Source organism: Arachis hypogaea, chromosome 4 (assembly GCF_003086295.3).
Source record: "Arachis hypogaea cultivar Tifrunner chromosome 4, arahy.Tifrunner.gnm2.J5K5, whole genome shotgun sequence".
NCBI lineage: Eukaryota > Viridiplantae > Streptophyta > Magnoliopsida > Fabales > Fabaceae > Arachis > Arachis hypogaea.
This window is the reverse complement of record NC_092039.1, coordinates 736,419-758,635: the sequence shown is the minus strand read 5'-3', so window position 1 is coordinate 758,635 and position 22,217 is coordinate 736,419. Positions and strand designations below refer to the sequence as shown.

Sequence of the window (22,217 nt, the reverse complement as noted above, 5' to 3'; positions counted from 1 at the left end):
ATAAACTTCAACCTTGAAAGCATTCCAAGAAATGACCTAATTACCTTGCAAGAAGTAGTGCACCCCTTTCCACTAAAACTCAGCATCCTCCTCCAAATTATAGGTAGCAGACTTCACGTGTAGGATGATTATATTTTTTTTTTTTACTTTTTCATAGATTTATATATAATTTTTTAATGTAAAATATTTATTTTTCAGTCCTTCGTCAAGATGACGATGAAAGAAGATTACGACTTTAGCTTATTTTTATCTTTTTAGGATGTGTTATTATCGGTCTTAATTATATCTTCAAGATCTATTGAATTAAGATGAATTTTGATATCTAATATCTATGATAAATAATTGTCTCCAAATATATTAAGAATATTAAATTTAAGATAAGAGAGTTTTAACATAAATTTCTCCTTCTAAGATATGTTATTATCAGCTTTAATGGTATCACTATCTCTATTTTTAAGATCCATTGACTCAAAATGAATTTCGACATCTAATATTCATGATAAATAATTGTCTTCAGATATATTAAAAATATTAAATTTAAGATAAGAGAGTTTTGATATAATGTAAATTTATTACCTCTTCCTGAATCTTGATCAAAGTCTCGTTCTGATAACCTGTCTTATAACATAATTATTTGATGAGAATATAACTTATTATTTATATTTGTATAACATAAATATTTGATGAGAATATTTTTTTGATCTTTTAATTTGAATGATTTTAAGATTTATATTAGATTGTAATTATATTTTAGTATGTTTAATTTGTTTATATTTTAATTATTATTTTATTATAAAATAATTATTTTGGTTGGATTACAGTTGAACCAATAAATCAATAACTATTTGAACGGTTCAATAATCATTTTGTTTTTTAGAATTTTTTTTTATTATTAAAAATTTGTCAAACACACAAAAAAATAAATATAATTTTTTATTGAAAAAAATCTCTTTCTACCAACTTAATAACATTCAAACAAACTCTAACAAAGCAATAATAATTAGAATTTTAATTTTATATTTTTTATATAAATAAAATAAAATATCATATTAAAATTTTATTAGAGCTCTAAGAATGTCAATAACAGGAGGAAAGAGCTTTTCACGAGTGTCTTTTCTATTCGCATTACCTAAGATTTGGGCAAATATTTGGGGGTTAATCTTCATTGTGCTAGAGTTACTAGAGTCTCCTTTAATGGTATTGTGGACAAGATTAAAAGAAGACTTGCTAATTGGAAGGGCAGACTTTTCAATAGAACTGACCGGCTTTGTCTCATTAATTCAGTGGCAGCCTCCATTCCGATTTATCGAATGCAGGTATCTTGGTTCCTTTCTTGTATATCTGATAAGATTACTTCTATGATGTGATTTTTTTTTGTGGAAAGAAAAGGTTGATAGAATGGATTTAAGTCTGACTAATTGGAATACAATTGTCACTCCAAAAAAATTTGACAGGATTGGCATAAGAGATCTGGCTTGCACTAATGTTGCTCTGATAGGGAAGCTAATTCGGTAGCTCTTTAACTATCCGAAAAAATTTTGGTCCAACTGATTTCTTATAAATACCTCAAAAAGTTTGATACTAGTCTTTTTATGCCTTCCAGGAATGCCTCTCATGTATGGAGGAGTATTTGCAAGGTTTTTAATCTTTTGAGGAATGGTTTCACGTAGAATATTGGTTCTCTTAACCAATCCTTTTGGTTTGAAAAATGGAAGATGAAAGGTCCCTTAGCTAAGGAAGTGTCGTATGTTCATATTTCTGATTTTGAGAATAATATCAGTAATTTTTGGGTGGATGGACAGTGAAAGCTTGAGAGGTGGTACACTTTTTTACCTGACCTTATAAAACGGAATATTATTTCTTATCATTCATATTATCAAATGGGTGAGGGAACCGATTGGAGGTGGTTAGCAACTCCTTCCGATATTTATTCTTCTAAAAATGACTATTTGTGACTTTGTAAATGTGTTTTCAATTGGGAGGAGCAGACCAATTAGCTTTGGTTATAGCGGATCCGAAATTTCAAAAAGTTCAAAATTCTCATTTGGCTATGTATTCATGATGTAATTCCTCCGCTGCTTTTCTTTTTCATGGAGGTTTGGGAAGTTCCAATTTGTGTCTTTGGTGTAATATTGAACCTTAAACGATTTTTCGTTGTTTTTGTGAGTGTCCCAAAGCCAAAGCTATTTCGCATAGTTTGAATTTGAAAGTTAACAGTCAACAGTTAGATAACTAGTTGTGCAGGGACATAAATTCTAATATCTTCCTCTTCTTGGCGACTATTTGGTAGATTTGGAGGGATCCTAACAATGATATTTTTAATCCAGCTAATCTATGAAGAATAGGTAAGATTATAGTTCTTATATATGCTTCTCAATCTGAACTTCATAAATTCTTATTTATGCATTATGTGTCTACTCCTTATTTGCTATTTTCTTGGTCTCCACCTACTCAATATTCGATTAAAGTAAATTATAATGCTAAAAAATTTGGTGAATCTGCTGGTTTTAATTGTGTGTTGCGTGATTGTAATGACTTTTAGTATGTAATTGTGCTGATTTTTTTACCACCTGTTACTATTTTTCAAAGCAAATTTTTTACAATTTGAATAGGAATAATTTTAATATAAAAAGTTAGGTTTAAAAAAATCATTTATGAGATGAATTATTTAAAAACTTTTATCCTTATTATATAAAAACAATCAAGTACAAAGTTCTATAATAATAATTTGGTAACTAAAATAAAAAAATATTTTAAGTTGAAATTAAAGAATAAAAACCAAACTGCTAATACCTTGACTAAATATGCAGTATGTAATTACATACAATACAATGATTAAAATGGAATGAGCCTTAAAAAATTTTTGTGTGTTCCCCCCCTTTTTTTTTTTGAGAAAGTTTTATCCTTTGACACACGAAAAAAAATAAAAATTTTATATCATGAGAATTTAGTAGCCCTCGGTGGGACGAAGACCTCTTTCCCCCCCCTTCTTAGCTCATCTTTATAGGGAGAGGCAGGCCTCTATCAGACTATCACGGTATCACGGTAGTCCACAAGGACAGCAAATCTCCGTTTCATCTTTATAACGGATCTCTATTCCCGTAAAACCTGTTTTTTTTTTTTATCGACTCGAACCCACAACCTCTTAACTAAATATGGAAAGACTATGCTATTTGAGCTATTATTCATTGGCCCATAAAACCTGTTTTCATGGCGAGTATTTTCGAGATTACTCATTTTAAATGTTTTTTTTAATTATTACGGACCGTAATAGTGAACGCTTTTAAACCGACAAGAGGTATAAGAAAGCTGTTAACTTGAGCGGATAAGGTTCCGGTAGAGTTGTAAGTTGTAACCCTAATCAGAAATCAGAGATGCCTCTGTCGGTTCTCCACATCACTTTCGCTTCTCCTATTCAACAATCCATCATCTTTCACACTCTCACCCCTTCAACTCTGCTTCCCAAAACCCTCTTCCCTCCCTCCATTTCCCTTAGACGATTCAACACCTCACTATTTCCCACCATCAACTCCAACAAGACCAAGACCGCACCCTCCCGCGCCTCTTTGATCGAGACTCCAGTCCTCTGGCTCGGCAGGCTCTGCATCTTCTACGCCCTCCTCAAGGCTGGACTCGCTGGATCTCATGCCAATCCACTTGTCTCAGGTCTCTTCATGTTTTTGACACTCTTTCAGTGTAATAGCCCTTTGCCATTTGGGGATGTGCTTATTTTTTATTGGTTGTGTTTTTTGTGTCTGATCCAGATTTGGAAATCAGTGACGGCAATGATTCTGCTGATTTAGGGTTCTCTAAATGGACACAGACTATACTTGGAAAACCAGGTCTGATTGAGCTGTTTTCTTTTTATACTCCGTGTGTTTGAAATGATTGCAAAGAAGGAGGGGGATGACTTTATTTAATTGAAGTTGGTTTCAAAAGGAATTATAAATAATTCCTAGGAATTTTAAGATGGGAATATCATATTCCCACGTTTGGTTCAAAGTTTGAAAAGCTATTTGTAAGCAAGTTTGATTCCCGGAAATCAAAATACCATCATTTTAATTCCCACCTCCTCCTTGGGTATCTTTGATTCCTATGGGAATGGAATATTTATAACAAAGTAATACTTGAACCACACACACTCAAAAAGTAATTTGAAGCCTGGATTGGAGTGATAGCACATATTTCCATTCCCTTTCTTGCATTTCGATCCGGTTGTTCCTTTGAATAATTGAATCTTCCAAACATGCTAAAGATCTGTTGCTTTATATCTAAGTGTAAATATACTCGTACTTTAGAATCAGGCTTACTTTTAGAGGACTCTTGTTTGTTAAGTTGGTTATACTTTTCCCCTAATTTACTTTTTAATCATTTGGTTAGTGAAGACGCGAAGTAAAAGTCATTGATTTGTATACTCCTGTAAAGTAGTTCTTGTGGAAGTACTTTGAATGATCAAAATTGATTGGCATACCATGATCAGGTTTGTGTGACTAGTTTAAATAAACATGCAGTTTAAGTTTATGGAAATGGGGTATATTCATAAAAGTTAATAGTAATACTAATTGGGAATAGTCATTTATGGATGATAATAATGTTATCATACCATAGAAGGCTGATTCAATTCTTCTAGAAGACATGCTTGGTTCTGCAGATAACTGAACTACCAAAGATGGAGATCTGTCAAGTTGTAGGTACTGAACTACTGACAAATTTTGAATGCTATGACTGTAATCTAGTACAAGATTAGGAAATCATGTAAATTTTATTAATAATCAAGAAAGCAATGGTGGAAGCTTGCGTTTTAGTATCCTTGCATCTCCATCCTTTATAAGGCATACCATGATCCCATCCCATTTCTTTGTTCGGTAAACCTCTTTTGCTAAATCCTCTGTCTCCCCTCTCCCCCCTTTTGAGCTAACCTTAATAACAGGTGACATAATCTCTACATGTGTATCGTGTCATTATAAGATGAACCTTTTTCGCCTCTGTGATTGAAAATAGCATTTCTTTTTTTCTTATTTATTTATTTTTTTTAATTTATAGAGAAGCAGGTTTCTGACTGATTTCTTAGAATCACTTTTTGTAGTTTTTCCTAACCCCTTCCTTATAGTTTATCCAGACACGCCTGTTCTCAAATAATAAAATTCCTTATATACCTGCATTGCATATGGTTCTGTTGTAGTCAATTTTTCTTAAATCAAATGTTTGTCCATTGCTTCGTAATATAATCTTTTACTTCTTATGTTTGTGGTGCTTGAACTGAAGGAAGAAAAATGGCTGGGGGACTAGAAATACCTAAAAATTGGCCATTAATTTGATTTTGGAAACAAAATGAAGCTTAGATATTGGTATGAAAAAAATCTGAAAGGTTTTTAAAAGAAGCTTTTCATTAGGTGCACCTCCCTCACTCGCTAACTTTTACCATGTTCTAGCTACAGTTGGGGCAGAAATTGGACATACCCTTCTAACTTGATTAGCCATATCTGTGAGAAGTGTTTCTATGTGCATTAATTTTTCTAACTCTGCACCCATCAAGGAGTCATGTTCATGCTTCATGCTTCATACTGTTTCTATGTGCATTAATTTATTTGTTGTTCATATCATCTCCAGTTGCATAATGATTTTAACTCGAGAAAAATCAATGTAACGTGGAAATAAATAGTTGTACACAGTTACACATGATGAATCCTGTGCATACGTCCTGGACTGGCTTCTGTGATTCAGTGCATTGAATAGAATTAATGCTAGATACTTACAGTATGTTTAGTTTTGGAATGTATTTTAAGTTTCTATTACTATTTTTAATAGTACTAAAGAGTATTTATTCAATGAATCGAGGAAAACAAGATAATTTGTGTTCACTGTATCTTTTCAAAAAGTTCTAAAAAGAAGAAACACGATGTAAATAAGATGACATTTTTGTACTTAATATTGAAAGCGAAACACATTTTCTAAAACCAAACACACTATTACATTGTGATAGGGATTGTTTGCCATCAATGATCATTAATCTAATACTAATTTTGGATTCCTATGCTTTATATTCCGTTATTGGTATTATTGTTTCAATAGACTTGTTTTCAATAACAGTGAATCAGTTATATCTGTTTGTTATTTGATCAGCAAAGGAAGGAGTTAATGGAAGAAAATTTGTGAGCAAATGGCATCCTACAACAAAGGGTACACTTAGAAGGAACTATAGAGTTCCATCGAAGTTCGAGGGGCGGCGTCTTCTTAAAGCTATTGCATCCTTATTATCAGAAGACGATCACTTTGTTGATGCTACATCTCACAAGGTATTGCATCTTTCTTTCGCTTGACATAAATTCTGTTTCTATTAGGACTGTCTTTCCTTTTTCTTTTTCCCCACCCCCTCCTCTGCACAATTGAGTTTTCTGACATCTTGCAAAATCATTCTAGGGTTGTCAAATCCGGAGGGAAAGTGCTCATGGAGAAAGCGTTTGCTGCAACAACGTGAGAGCGCTCTTTGATGAGCTCCCAACTCCTCATCTCACTGTGGAAATCACACCTTTTCCCGCTGGACCACTTACAGACACGGATTACAACAAAGCTGAGAAGCTTGAGAGGGTTCTTAGATCCAGTCCTTCTGTTTGAGCCATCTTATGTTGAGCTTCATGTAAATATCCTTTGCTAGTTTGTAAATATTGTCAATGTCGAAGAGAAATTTGCTTCATCAACTCTTTACTTTTTACTTATTGAGTTGAATTGCGGTTACACCATTCAAAAACATTACTAGTTTTTTCCTTGATCAATTATCTAATGCCCAACCGTGATAGGTTTTAATTTGTTCAAAATTCTTACAACTCACAAATCCTTGTGTAAAAAATGATTTATTCTTTTGAATAATTTTCCTGTTCATTTTTCTAATTTCTAAATTTTCTAAGAGTAAAATTCCATTTCGGTTCCTATTCATTTTCAATTTGGAGAATTCACATCCTATCGATTAAAAAATGACAAATTGGCTCTTGAATTTCAGCTCCGTTAGACATATTGACCCTTGTGTGAATGTCTCAAGTAAGCCTTGCAGGATTTTGTTGACATGTCATGTTAGGTTCTTGAGCTGGCCTGCACTTGGCTAAGATAGATGGTAACGATTTGTTTACAACCCTAAGTTCCTGCCTAATAATCAAAACGATGTTGATATTCGAATTGATCCCATTAGGTAACTTAACAGAAGTAGCTAGTCTTAGAGCATGAAGCAAACCATGAGTGATGCAGATCAATCCTCAAATTCTTAGTGATGTGTTAGAGGGAGGAAGACTGTAAAGTTCGTGGGCTCGACTAGCAATGCAAGTGAAGGTAATAGGAGGAGAAAATTCGAGTACTCTAGATACGAATGTAGAGTGCATGCTGTTATGCAAGAATCAGGGACGACGGAAAATCCAGAGAAGATTTTGTTTGGTTGCTGCTACTATCATATAAGTGGGTTTCGATTGCTGCTTAAAAGTATGCTTTCAGTAGTTCGAGTTCAGAGTGGGTTTGCCAATGCTGCATGAACTTTGATATTAATTTGGTTGATAGTTTTGGGATGTTTGCTTGTACTGATTTAATGAACTTTATTTTACAGTGATCGACCACATTGCAAGTTTTCGTGTAGCTGGATGAGCTAATTTCAACTGAGTTTGGCAATTGCAAAAGGGTGATATAGAAGGCAGAGTGAGCATGGCCAATGAGTTATTGCATACACAAAGCGGGATTCAAATTCCGACCCTTGTTTAAACGGACTAGTGAACTAACCGCCACACCAACTCAACTTGGTTAACTAATATGCTATATAACATCAACATAAATACTCATTACGTTGGCAACCATATCTAGAGGCCCAACGTCGTTTTCTAATAGAAACATTAATGGATTATACTTGAAAAACATGATATTGGTCGTAAGAAGGTGGAAATAAGGGAAAACTGTAGAGATCCACGGTACATTGAAATAAATTAGTTAGATGCAGTGAGGTGTATTAAAGAAAATGCCTTTTTTGTGAACGTCATTCTTGTATCAATACCTACTAATATCATTGAATTTTGTATGTTAACTTGACAACTCAGATTATTATTTTCAAGTCAATAAACACCTATTTAGATTATGTGGGTTCTATCTATTTGCATTTTCACTCCCTACCAAGGGAACCCTCCTAACAAGAAGCAGCTTCATGTCATAGCTACGTTAGTTACATTGTCCAAGACATTGAAGATCATGAGAAAATCCATGATGAATTGGACAATTGAGTGACACAAAAATAGCATGCTATGTATGAATATAGAAAAGTTGATTTATGCTTCTTTTCTTTTCTATCTGATTTAGGCATAATAATAATAATATGTACAGAAAGAAAAGAAGGGATAAGAAGAATTGTGATATCTAGCGGCTATGCTATGTAAGAAGTAGAGAACTAGAGAGATATGTTATGAGAGAAAAGGATCCAAATAACTTACAACAACACAGATTGTGATGCATCACACAACAAAGACAACAATAACTATTCTACAACATAAAAACAATCTAAATCATACTCCAATTTCTTTCTTTCCTCTTCCTTTTAATTTTAAAGGCCTCAGCAACCCTTCATTGCAAATTTCAAAATTATAATTAAAAGAAAAAAAAGAGAGAAAATAAAAATCGATTCTCTTCCGTCATTTTCCATCACCGGCTTGCTGTCAGAGGCGCAGCGCAGTGACGCATAGCTCATCGGCGGCGAGATCTCCGGCGGTTGCGACATCGTCGGCATCCGGCGCGGGGAGGTTCAGATCGAAGGGTAGAGGCTTGCGGCGGAAAGAAGAGGTAAGGACGCAGTCATCATCGTCGTCAACGACGGAGGAGGAGGAATCGCAGTCGCTGTGACAATCTTCAAGTGCGATAGGGTTCACGGGCCTTCGGGGGACCATCGAGGGAAGAGGATTGGAAACCCTAGGGCCGCTGAAGGACTCGACCGTGCTGCTCATGCCGCTGCTGGTGGGGCGGCTGGCCTGGACCGGATCGAACTTGGAGATGATGAGATCGGAGGCGGGCTCGGGTGGGCCGGGGAGGGGGAAGTTGGTCTTGGCTTTGGGCCCGCGGAAGGAGCGGGCGGCGGCGTCGTAGGCCCGGGCTGCAGCCTCGGCGGTGTCGAAGGTACCCAACCAGACCCGAGACTTCTTCCATGGGTCTCTGATCTCGGCGGCGAAGCGGCCCCATGGTCTCTTTCGGACACCGCGAAAACGGGTTTGGGTCGCTGGTTCGTTAGGGTTTATCGATGATGGTGCTTTGGTTGGTGGATCGGTGGGTCTGGCTCGGGGCATGGGTGTTATGTGAAAAGAGAGAGGGTTTGAGGGGAAGAATATGAGTGGAGAAGCAGAAGAAGAAGCAGAAGCTCACACCACACCAGCCAGTAGCCACCACCAAGGGGAATCTCTTAATCTTGCTTCTCCATCTCTCTCTCTCTTTGTCCCCCCTCTCTCTCTCTCGGTCGGTACTTCTTTCTTTCTCTTACTAAAAGTTTGCTCTCTCCGGAATGAGAGATGGGGTCGGATTGCTTTTGGAGCATTGAGCATGGATTTTATAACTTGGAAAATGACAACGTTGCCCTTATCCTTTGTAGAATCATTGCCAGCAACGTGTGTGCCTAGCAGGTAAATAACTTTTTGTTTTTAACAGAATAAACGCACTATTTATACTCACAAGTATTCAAAATACTAATAAATTTTTTTACGAAAATATAAAATTAATGTTGTATTTATTAAAGAGAATTTTTTTAAAATAAATAAAAAATATTTTATCTTTTAAAATATATAATTTATAATATTTTTATCAAAATTTATCATATTTCTTATTTCATTTACAATGGAAATGAAATAAGGTTGTATATTTTTCGTTTATACTATAAATGAGATAGGTGAAGATATATAATGTTACTGTAAACAAGATACATTCTGACAAATTTTCAACAGTTATAAAAAGATGTGTAAACTCTTTGTATTCTCTACAAACATTTCACTTCTTCTTCTCTTCTATTTTTCTTCCGAAAAATAAGCTAAAATGTTTAGGAGTAGCGAAAATGTGGTTATAAGTGTGTATCCTAATCGCCATATGAGAAACAATGATACTGGCGTAATATTTGAGTGTAAGAATTCCATTCTATTGCGTATCGGACGAGTAAGTTCTTTGTCGGAGCTAAAAACTCTGATATTGGGTAACATTGGTGGTAGTGGGAGAAAAAAGATCGGAAGTGTGGGGTATCGGTTGCTAGCCTCGATAGGTGATGTAGTCTTTCGATTTCGTCTATTTTGGCTTCATGGCGACAAGCATGTGCATCTCACGTTTGATATCCATGGGAGAATCATGGCAGAACAAGTGATAGAGTTTTCTGCAGTGGTAGGTGATGTCAATGGATGTGGATTTGGCTAGTCGAATTTTGTGTAGGACGACACTCCTCTCACATCATCACCGATACATGTTAGTCCAGTGGAAGAAATGGACGTTGATGGTAAGGACTCCGATGAGGAATATGTTGCGAGTAGCAATAACAATGGTTATTCTGAAGATGAGGATGAGAAGGAGTTTGTACCAAAGACGTCGTTCAAGCCATTAGTTCGATATCTTCTATCCGTCCCGCACCTAATTTCGGCCTTATCAGCTGTACCCAATCATTATCATACATTGAATCTAGACGCGATGTACGAGACAACTCAATTTTCTAACAAGGGTGAAGATGATTACAACTTAAACGGTGCTGTGGAGTTTCGGGTTGACCACAGGTTCAAAAACAGAGATGCAGTGATGTAGGGTGTAAAGAATTACAATATTCACAGAAGTGATGTGTACCGAGTTGTGGAGTCGGATCAATTAAAATACCAGGTGCATTGCCGCCAATATGCAACAGGATGTCCTTGGAGTCTTCGTGTTGCTTTCTGACAGAATCTTGGATATTGGTGAGTTCAAGTTTATCATGGTGTATTTTCTCATTTATGAATGTTATACTTGGATTAAATGCCAACAATATATGTGATATTTCGTTTGAGAGGTGCGTAGAGTTGGAGGACCGCACATGTGTTTAGCACCCACCATGTCTCAAGACCATCGGCAGTTGGACAGCAGTCTCATCTGTAATGTCATCCTGCCATTGATACAATCCAGTCCATCCGTCAGCATCCCGGTTCTACAAGGTGAAGTTAGGCAAAGCTATCACTTCAAACCCTCGTTCATAAAGGTCTGGATGGCGAAATAAAAGGCTATTGCGCAGATATATGGTGGCTAAGAAGAGTCATACAATAAGGTGTCGAGGTTGCTACAAGATAATAATCAATAATAGGTGGTAAAACATGATAAATAATTCATATTTTCATAACTGAATAAAAGAAGCTCGTTTACGTCATTTAACTATAACTGATCCAACCCCCGACGCCATCGGAAGACTCTCTACTCGCATTAGTCCCTACTCTGTTGCGCCATACCTATCAACCTGTGGACATTCACAAGAATAGCAAATACTCAATTTATCGCACATCATATCAAATTATATAAACGAAGAAGAAGAAAACCATAAATAACAATTACCTCACAGCCATGGGATACGTATAAACTAGTCGCTTGGGTGGACACTATTGAAAAAATCTCTGGTATATCTAAGAGACTAGTAGCGGAGTACATCCTGCAATGTCTGTGGTGGCTCGATGTGCTGCAGAGCATAGGGAGTGGTATGTCCATGTAAGCACCACGAAACCCTAAGACAGAGAACAACACCTTAAAAGTCATCAAGCAGTGGAAGCTATCGGAGATGGACCTGATTGTTTGACTTGTCGGTCATCAGGTAACCCCTAATCATCAAAAGTATGTAACATCTCGTGTAATGTCAGAGAGTGTCTGGATCATCGATATCGGGCATCTGCCGGAGTTGCTCCTAAAGCCATGCCAACTTGAGGGAGAAAGACTCTTTCCTCTACGCACCTTGCTGCTGAACTGCAGGAGGCCTGGCACCAAGTAGCTGCTCCACTAACTCCCATGTCTCAGTCTCGTACCATGTGTGGAAAAGACACGCTGTCAAGTGAGGTGGCATGCTGATCAACTAGCGGGTCGGGCCGGGTTACACACATGTCGGTGAAAGGCGCTGAGGCTCGACACGTAGATGCTCCTAGATCGTTGATCGTCGCCGAAGATCCAACAGTTCTGAAAACTTCTAGAGAGGAAAACAATTGATGCGGACGGTGACCTTGCAGCGGTGCGCTGTGGCGCATCTGGAAGTTTTTGACGACGGGGCCGGACTCTGTGTACTCGTGGCGATGAGACAAAGACAATGATATGGTCTGTGACGAAGGAAAAGGTCAGGAAGGTGAGTGAAACAAGACCGAAAATTGTCAGGAGGAGAAAAAAAAGAACTATGAACAAGTTCTCATGAAGAGAAAGAAAGAAAAAAGGAACTGATGGAACGGGTGCAGACGGAACTGTCAGAAGAAAGTGCATATGGAATTGTTGGAAGGAAGTGCAGAGAAAACTACCATAAGAAAGCGCAAACGAAACTGTCGCAAGAGTGGCCAACTGCCGAAAAAATGCTGAAAAGATGGCGAACTGCCAGAAAATTGTTGAAAAGTGATAAAATGCGAAGAGATGTCAAACTATCGGCAGGTGTCGAAAAACATATGGTTTCTCCATGAGAATAAGTAAGTAGTGAATGAGCTAATTGGTGAGGCGAGAAAGTATCAAAGTATTGACAAGAGAGAAGGAAAAAAAATAGCACAGAAGAAAAATATAAAAAATACGGTGATTTTATCAAAGAAAAATAATCTATCATTCTCAAGGAGGATATACTATAACTCTGATATCATGTTGGAAACAAAAGATTAAAGTAAAAAAAATATGGTGTATTATTGAATAAGTTCTAAAGATACAATATATATATATATATATATATATATATATATATATATATATATATATATATATATGTTGGAAACAAAAGATTAAAGTAAAAAAAGTATGGTGTATTATTGAATAAGTTCTAAAGATACAATATATAAAGATATATATATATATATATATATATATATATATATAAATAAATAAATAAATATTAGAAAAATCAAAATAATAAAAACGTAAAATTCTATAATAAATACACAAATATATTATATAAATATAAATAATATTAACCGATTTTAATTCATCTTACTTATAACAGTCTCCTTGTGCGACCACATTGCCAGTTTTTCTTGCTGTTGGAATTCATCTTCCATGATGCTACTTGCCATCATAGTATTACCATACTTATCAGGGATCAATTAATTGTAGTGCCAATTCATGATAAATATAATCTAATCTAATTTTGGTAATGACATTAATTAAACTTATTGAATCTTTTTAACTTAAGAAAAATATATAATTCACAAACGAGATAAGAATCAAAGAAATCTTCCATTGTTTTAACATTTACATACCATGTAAAGGAACACTAAAGAAAAAAGGAATCTAAATTCATGAAGCACGATATTCTATAAGAGAAATATTAGAATGTTATTAGAATAATTTGTTTTTGGCTATTAGTTAGTTATTAATATTTAAAAATATAGAATAAAATATATTGAATTATTAGACTAAATAAATTAAATTAAAAGAATTGAATTAATAATTAAATGATAATAAAAATAATAAATTTTGATAATTTTTTAATATTTTTCATTGTATAAATCATGAATAATCTTATATGCATAATTTTTTCTGCGCATTAAAATGACTGGTAGGAAGTAAAATAAGATTAAAAGTTAGTCTTTAATACCGTAAAACAGATACAAAATAGATCAAAACAAAAATAATGCAAACATCATTTTTCTTAAATATTGTGCTGTTATTATTTTATGCTAAAAAAAGTATGTTATGCAAGTGACAATGTAGTTTGTACTTTGTACCACAGTCCCGCTTATTTGTACCTTTATTTTTTATTTTCAATGCTTAACTGATCAAATTTAACATTCATTGTGGTGTTTTATTTGAGTTGTTTGTATAATTACTACAATTGCATAATATTTGAAGTTGTTAGTTGTATAAATATTTTGGATTTAAATCTTTTATACTGATGAGGTTTTTTAACATGAGAATTTGAAAAACGTAATTAGTCTTCCATGGATCAATTAATTTTCAATATCCGTGGGTTCTGATAAATAATTTAAAAGTAATTAGTCTCTTGCCGAAAAATATAATCTATTTAAAGGAATTAAATCCAAATAGTTTACACTAGAATAATTTTAATTGGCAAGTTATTCTAGATGCTACCAAAGTTTGTGAAACTTTTGCTCATAAATAAAAAGGTCTAATTCTTTTAGGCTTTTTGCAACAAGCAAAACTTTTTAGAGATTCATCACACTGGTTTGTTAAAGTGGATGTATGTAGCTTACTAGAAAAAGAAGACAATTGGATGTTTTATAGTGTGAAGTTAACGAATACTGAAATTCTTTTCACTAAATATTAGTTTATATATTTTTCAGTTGCATTGCTAGATTCATTGTAAACTAATAATAGCATAATCCTACGTACCATTTAATTAGTTTTTGCATTTTTGGGTGATTATAGAGGAATGGATAAAAGAAATTTGAATTCGACTGTTTGTGAGGATTTAAATGAATAAAAGAAACCAATGAGCAGGAAAAATGAGACAAAACAATAAGCGGTTGTTGTTAGACCACCGTTGTATTTAAAAAGATTTGGTGTAATCTTGTTACTTGCGTGCCACCATTAAAAAATTACATGTATTAAGTTAAGTGCCACATAATTAAAATTGGTCCAGCATTTTCTAAATTCTTAAATTAATTTATTACCCTTAAATTTATATTATTAACATTTAGTTTAAAATTTAAATCTCTAAATTAATTTTAACTTGGGATCAAGCCATAAAAACAGTAACGAGTATAATTATCAAGTTAGACTACGTATATTATCCTTTTTAAGTGCAATTTTTTTTTCGAATCATATGTTGACGCGAGATGATTGTGCATCCCTTTGTCCTTTTTTCAAACCATAAAACTTAAATTAAGAATATTAATCTTCATGAAATATGGAGAAATCTAACCCCAAATTATAAAATTTAAAAAAATATATAAATATACAATAAATATATTAAGAATTTAAATTTTGTATTATTTTCTATAAGACTTAATTTGTAATTTTATCATGTGTCTTAAAACCATAGGTTAGATAAACCCTTATTTTTAAATCAACATGTTGGAAAATCTCTAAAACTTGATCCTAAGATGATTCCGTGCATACAAGTGCAAAGATTTAATAGGCATAGGCATTCATGGTTCACTTACTTGACCTTGCACGATTCAGTCCATCTTTTTCGTAGTAAATCTTTGCCACCCTCGTAATGGAAGAGTTCTATTGTTGTGAAGGAAGTTAGACTTAAGAGACTAAAGTGTGATCTCTTACCTTAGTTCTACAAGTGGGATCAGAAATAAATGAAAGAGAGAGAACAATGAAGAGTAAATTTTTACTGAATACCATCCAAATTTTTTTTTTACTGGAGAGGATTTACTCCCTTAGAAGAGTAATTATAGTGGTAAAAAAGGTGGCACTAGGAGAAGATGAAAGAAGGCAAAAGATGAGACTGAAAGTTATGAGTTCAATCAGATTGTTAATACAAGCAATATTACGGATAAAATTATTGTTTCAAACATATTATAAAAAAATCAATAATGTTGATATACACTAATACACAAAATGATTACCATATATAAACATCTATATTTGACATCTCATACAACCTTTTTTATTATACTATTTGTTACGGTGGGTAACTGGAGATTAATAGATTAGATGACGTTGGTTGGCCCAATCGCCCGCGGATGGTAGTCTCCGAGCTGGTTCGCACGCTGGAGCCTCCTTCCGACTTGTGTGCGTGAGTGAATGGGGGGCGGTACCTGCAAAGACACTCCGATGCCTAAGTTAGCAAGGGTGTTAGCAGGTCTAGAGAGTATTGGGCTTAGAGATACCTGAGGGGTGTCAGTGTATTTATAGTGGTGAGCCAATAACCACCGTTGGAGTAGTGCCGTATCTTTTGGGGGTTAACCGTCCCTCTATCTTAGGGAGGTTAAGATATGGCTTGATGAAGCGGTTAGAGAGATTTTAGGGGCGGTTACTCATTTAAATGGGTGTTTATCCGCCAGCTAACCTCATGTCCGACTTCTTCGCAGTGAGTCGTAGTCAACACCGACTTCTTATATGAAGGTCGGTGCTTAGCTAGGCTTAATTCTTCGGATTAGGCCTTTCTATTTGGACCTGGGCCTTTATCATTGGGTCAGGGTATGAACAGTGCCCCTACTTGAGCCCAAGATCTCTTTAGGGCTTGGGTTCAAGTATTTAACTCGGGTTCGTAGCCGACTTTCTTGGAGGAAACACGGGTTTTTAAACCGACGTGATTTTCGCGACCTTTTGTTTCTGACAGTTACGTCTATTCAAGCGTCGTGTCCGTTAGGGATGCATTTAGGGATTGATGGCTTTGGTAACGGTGCACTCTCATTAATGACTGCTCCGTTTTTACCATTATGCCCCTTAGCATGTTTATAAATACTTTCCATCTCTTTCATTTTTCCATCTTTTTCATATGACCAAGCCTTTTAGTGGGCTGAACAATAAACAACAATGGGTTTCCTTCCGAGCCATACAAGGTCGGAGGATTTTTACCCTTTTTGATGAATCTTTTCATGACTTTAAAAATTTCTTTTTCAAAGTGCAAGCTGTAGAGGGACATCACCCCTTTTTTCTGGATGATAATTCTTCTCCTCGCTTTCCTTTATACTGGCTGGAGGCCTCCCCTTGTGAGAAATATGGTCTGGATGACCTGGATGAAGTAGAGGCTGCCGTTGTGGGGTTCCTCCGAGAAGTATGGGGGAGGGCCCCATATTTGGATACAAAAAGGTTTCTCCAAGGGTCTCCGGCCTTTATCCAATCGCAGCTAGGTAGTTTTCTCTTGTCTGTTAGATTTCCGACTTGTTAACTGAAAAGTCCGACTTGTTTGATTCTTTAGCTATTGTTTTCTTTTTCAGAAATGGCAAAGACAAATGCTCAAGGATCTTTCCAGCGGGTCCAGGAGGCTAAAGCTAAGTCCCGTGCTCGGGCTGGTGGTGCCAGGGTTATTTCTCCTCCTCCTCCTCCTCGGAACGTTGGGACTCTTTCCAATCCCATGGTGATTTTTTCTTCAGCTCCCTTTCAGCCGCCCCCCGTCGTCCGACCTTCCCCTGATCCCAAGAAGCGCAAGACCTTAGAGTCTGGTTCTTCTGGTGAGGTTAAGGCGGATGCTCTTGCGTTCGTCTGAAAGAATATCTATCCTCATGCTCATATAGGCATGGATGATATGTCTGTTCGGAGCCACCTTACTACTATGATCGAGGAGAGTCTCAAAGCGGCGGGGGTCTGCGGCAAGCTCTTGGATATTTTTGAAAGGGCTCCTCTCAGCTCTTTAGGGACGACCTCGAGAGTCGAGGAGCTGGAAGGAAGGCTTCGTGCATATCAAGAGCATGAGGGAGAGTTGAGGAAGGAAATTGCCAAGCTGAGGGAGGAGAGAGATACCCTCCGGGAGAAAGGGAAGGTTTTGCAGGCCCAATGCAACATGGAGATGGATCTGAGGAAAACAGCGCGGGCCAGCTATCAAAGCTTATTCAAAGATCTTGTGTCTGTGAAGACTGACCTGTTGAATTCTCGGAAAGCGTATGAGGAGTTGGAGGACTCTATTGCCGATGGTGCCGAGGAGTCTTGGAGGATCTTCTTGGAGCAGGTCAGAGTTATTGCTCCCGACTTGGATCTTTCTCCTTTACATCCTGATAAAGTTTTTATTGACGGTGTCATCGTAGATCCTCCTGCCCCTGTAATTGTTTCCGAATCAGAGTTGAAGACTCGGGGGCAGAGGATTATTGAGTTTCCTCCTCGTTCTAAAGACGCTCCGAGTTCTTCAGCAGTTCCTCCGATCTCTTCATCTCCCATGGATGCTTCTGGTGGCGCTCCTCCTGACTCTGGTGGTGGTGATCCGTCTGCTCTTAAAAAATGATCTGTGGCTATTTGGGGGTCCGGCCTGTGGGCCCCCCGTTTTAAAACTTTTTATTTATTTATTCTTGGTTGTGTGGTTTGAACAATTTCTTCTGGCCTTCCCAGGCCGTAAACAAAATATTTAAAAAATACCCTTTTTTGATAAGGGTTTTTAAGTTAACAAAATGGATACCCTTTTGGGATAAGGGTTTAGATTACCTTATGCGTGTATACTTTTTGGTTTTTTGAAGTCCCCTTGATCCTTTCTTGAAAACCTTTCCTTTTGGCTTGTTTGTTTTTCTGAGCTTCTTGTTTAAGGACTTTTGGGACAGCCTTTAAACTTTTCCTAGGTTTTCCGATCTTTTTTCGTTATCCCCTATACTCGACTTTGTTTTAGCGAGTTCTTGTGACTTAGGTTATTTTTGCGATACGCTTCTCTTATACTCGGTTTTTCGCTCCGATTTACGGGTTGGGGTATTTCCGAGCTTTTCTACTCGGGTTTTCATTTTGCCTTATAAATCGGATTGTCCCCGAGTTTTCACGTTCAACTCATATAACCTCTTTACACCGACTTGTACCTCGTCATTTTATCCTGACGACCATCTAGGTCGGTTCATGGGATTTCACGTTTTGTCGAGCTTAAGTCGGCGCGTTTCGTAGAAAGACTTAGAAAAATAAAAGGGATTTTATAAGAGATATTGTAGATGAAAAAGATCTTTATTTATTGGGGAGGTACCTTCTTGCTACTAAGGGTTTTTATAGCCTATTTTCCCTTAGCCTCTACTATGATGCCTCGTTAAAAACCCTTCTTCAGAAAAAATCCTTTTGGGAAAAAATCATGAAGCTGGGAAAAGAGTACGTCAGGGAGTAGAGTTCGCTTTTAACTGTAGTACCTTTTCATATTACAAGCATGCCACGACCTTGGTAATTCAGTGTCGTTCAGGTCGGTTACTTTATAATAACCTTTTCCTAAAACTTCATTGACTTTGTATGGTCCCTTCCAATTTGCGGTGAGCTTTCCTTCTCCTGATTTGTTGACTCCAATGCCGTTTCTGATTAAGACCAAGTCATCAGGGGCGAATGTTCTTCGAATGACTTTTTTGTTGTACCTTGTAGTCATCCTTTGTTTCAATGCTGCTTCTCTTATCTGGGCATCTTCTCGGACTTCGGGGAGTAAGTCGAGCTCCTCTTTGTGTCCCCGTACATTTCCGACTTCGTCATGGAGAACTACCCTTGGACTTTGCTCATTGATTTCTATTGGTATCACGGCTTCTACGCCATAGACTAGTCGGAAAGGTGTTTCTCCCGTGGCGGATTGGGGAGTTGTCCTATAAGCCCATAGCACCTGAGGGAGCTCTTCAGCCCAAGCTCCTTTTGCTTCCTGTAGTCTCTTCTTTAGCCCTGTCAGTATGACTTTGTTGGCTACCTCGGCTTGCCCATTGGCTTGTGGGTGTTCTACCGAGGTGAACTGATGTTTGATTTTCATACTGGCTACTAAGCTTCTGAAGGTAGCGTCGGTGAATTGGGTTCCGTTATCTGTAGTAATGGAATAAGGTATCCCATATCTTGTGATGATGTTTTTGTAGAGGAACCTGCGACTTCTTTGAGCGGTGATGGTGGCCAATGGTTCTGCTTCTATCCACTTTGTAAAGTAATCTATTCCCACGATCAGGTATTTGACTTGTCCTGGCGCTTGGGGAAAAGGACCTAACAAATCCATTCCCCATTTTGCAAAAGGCCATGGAGAAGTGATACTGATGAGCTCTTCTGGTGGAGCCACGTGGAAATTCGCATGTATCTGACATGGTTGACACTTTTTCACAAATTCTGTGGCATCTTTCTGTAAGGTCGGCCAGTAGAATCCAGCTCGGATTATTTTTCTGGCTAGTGACCTTGCTCCGAGATGATTTCCGCAGATCCCACAATGTACTTCCTCCAATACCTCGGGAGTTTTTGAAGTCGGTACGCACTTTAACAATGGTGTTGATATCCCCCTTCTATAGAGGACATTTCTCACCAAGGTGTAGTGTTGTGCTTCCCTTCGGATCTTTTTAGCTTCTTTCTCCTCCTTAGGGAGGATGTCGAATTTTATGTATTCGACTAGAGGGTTCATCCATCCGAGGTTTAAACCTGTTACCTCAAGTACTTCTTGTTTGTCTTCTGTTTTTGCTACGGAGGGTTCTTGGAGGGTTTCTTGAATCAGGCTTCTGTTGTTTCCTCCTGGTTTGGTACTTGCTAACTTGGACAGGGCGTCTGCTCTGCTATTTAAGTCCCGAGTTATGTGTTTAACCTCAGTTTCTGCAAAATGCTCGAGGTGTTCCATAGTTTTGTCCAAGTACCTCTTCATGTTTGGGTCCTTTGCCTGATATTCTCCACTTATCTGGGAGGTCACCACCTGTGAGTCGCTATATATCCTCACCTTTGTAGCACCGACTTCTTCTGCTAACTTTAGTCCGGCGATCAAGGCTTCATATTCTGCCTGATTATTTGAAACCGGAAATTCAAATTTTAAGGAAACCTCTATCTGGGTTCCTCTCTCATCTACCAATATTATGCCTGCGCCGCTTCCCGTTTTGTTGGAGGATCCGTCTACATAGAGTTCCCATGTAGTCGGTTTTTTCTCTTGATCCCCTGCGTATTCCGCCACGAAGTCGGCGAGGCATTGGGCTTTAATTGCGGTCCGAGTTTCATATCTCAAATCGAACTCGGAGAGCTCTATTGCCCATTGAACCATTCTCCATGCAACATTCGTCTTTTGGAGGATCTGCTTCATGGGTTGGTTCGTACGGATTCGTATTGTGTGAGCTTGAAAGTAAGGTCGTAACCTTCGTGAGGCTATTACTAAGGAGTAGGCAAACTTTTCTAGTTTGTGGTACCTTAGTTCAGGGCCTTGTAGTACTTTACTGATAAAGTGGACTGGATGTTGTCCGACCTCGTCTTCTTTTATCAGGGCTGACGAGACAGCCCTGGTTGCTACGGATAAGTACAGAACGAGGTCTTTCCCTGGTACTGGTCGGGTTAGAATAGGAGGTTGGCTTAAAAACTTTTTGAACTCCTGGAACGCCTCCTCGCATTCAGGAGTCCATTTGAACTGGCATCCCTTTCTTAATAAGGAAAATAGTGGAAGGGATTTTAGCGCCGATCCCGCCAGAAATCTAGAGAGGGCTGCAAGTCGGCCATTGAGCTGCTGGACTTCTCTCAGACAAGTCGGGCTTTTCATTTCTAGGATGGCTCTACACTTATCGAGATTGGCTTCAATCCCTCTTTGTGTTAGCATAAACCCTAGAAATTTTCCTGCCTCCACCGCGAAGGCGCACTTTGCAGGATTTAGTCTCATCCCATGCAGCCTTTTGGTGTCAAAGACCTGTGAGAGGTCGGACAAGAGGTCGACTTCCTTCTTGGTTTTTACTAGCATGTCGTCGACGTATACTTCCATTAGGCTCCCCAGGTGGGGGGAAAACACTTTATTCATCAACCTTTGATATGTGACTCCTGCATTCTTCAATCCAAATGGCATGACCACGTAGCAAAAGTTAGCTCTGGGTGTGATGAATGAAGTTTTTTCCTGGTCTGGCTCATACATCGGGATTTGATTATATCCCGAGTAGGCGTCCATGAACGATAAGTATTGGTACCCCGAGTTGGAATCCACTAGGGTATCAATACTTGGTAGGGGATAAGGGTCCTTGGGACATACAACAACAACAAAGCCTTGTCCCACTAAGTGGGGTCGGCTATATGAATCAAACGACGCCATTGTGCTCTGTCATGTATCATGTCTACAGAGAGACCGTTTACATATAGATCTCGTTTGACCACCTCATGGATGGTCTTCTTAGGTCTTCCTCTGCCTTTCGCCCTTTGTCCATCTTCCATCTCATCTACCCTCCTGACTGGATGTTCTATCGGTCTTCTTCTCACATGTCCAAACCACCTGAGACGTGATTCAACCATCTTTTCCACAATGGGTGCTACTCCAACTCTCTCCCTTATATCTTCATTCCTTATTTTATCCAATCGCGTATGACCACTCATCCATCTCAACATCTTCATCTCTGCCACACTCAGCTTATGTTCGTGCTCCCCTTTAGCCGCCCAACACTCCGTACCATACAGCATAGCCGGTCTTATGGCTGTGCGATAGAATTTACCTTTAAGTTTTAAAGGCACTTTTTTGTCGCATATAAAACCAGATGCACTCTGCCATTTTGACC

General features: G+C 37.6%; 2 protein-coding genes and 1 long non-coding RNA gene across 4 annotated transcripts; 2 read left to right on the top strand and 1 right to left on the bottom strand.

Moving 5' to 3' along the window:
* Positions 1-2,856: 2,856 nt before the first annotated feature.
* Positions 2,857-6,815, top strand: LOC112795568 (uncharacterized). Its single transcript, XM_025837565.2, has 4 exons — positions 2,857-3,666; positions 3,765-3,842; positions 6,124-6,296; positions 6,421-6,815. The coding sequence occupies exons 1-4, from the start codon at positions 3,375-3,377 to the stop codon at positions 6,613-6,615; spliced, it is 738 nt and encodes a 245-aa protein (XP_025693350.1). The 5' UTR covers positions 2,857-3,374; the 3' UTR covers positions 6,616-6,815.
* A 165-nt stretch (positions 6,816-6,980) lies between these two features.
* Positions 6,981-8,107, top strand: LOC140183969 (uncharacterized). Of its 2 annotated transcripts, none has more exons than XR_011880562.1 (3): positions 6,981-7,108; positions 7,184-7,443; positions 7,589-8,107. It is a non-coding gene; the product is annotated as an uncharacterized lncRNA (long non-coding RNA). The 2 variants fall into 2 exon arrangements; XR_011880563.1 differs by having other exon boundaries at positions 7,184-7,467.
* Positions 8,108-8,406: 299 nt separating this feature from the next.
* LOC112795569 (ethylene-responsive transcription factor 3) lies at positions 8,407-9,624 on the bottom strand. Its single transcript, XM_025837566.3, has one exon. The coding sequence runs from the start codon at positions 9,297-9,299 to the stop codon at positions 8,679-8,681; it is 621 nt and encodes a 206-aa protein (XP_025693351.1). The 5' UTR covers positions 9,300-9,624; the 3' UTR covers positions 8,407-8,678.
* Positions 9,625-22,217: the final 12,593 nt, after the last annotated feature.

Bases quoted from the DNA above. Each gene is read 5' to 3' on its own strand.
- LOC112795569 (XM_025837566.3), bottom strand. From the start codon at position 9,299: ATGCCCCGAGCCAGACCCACCGATCCACCAACCAAAGCACCATCATCG.
- LOC112795568 (XM_025837565.2), top strand. From the start codon at position 3,375: ATGCCTCTGTCGGTTCTCCACATCACTTTCGCTTCTCCTATTCAACAA. The intron at 3,843-6,123 runs GTCTGATTGAGC...TTATTTGATCAG, and splicing joins GACTATACTTGGAAAACCAG to CAAAGGAAGGAGTTAATGGA. The intron at 6,297-6,420 runs GTATTGCATCTT...AAATCATTCTAG, and splicing joins TTGATGCTACATCTCACAAG to GGTTGTCAAATCCGGAGGGA.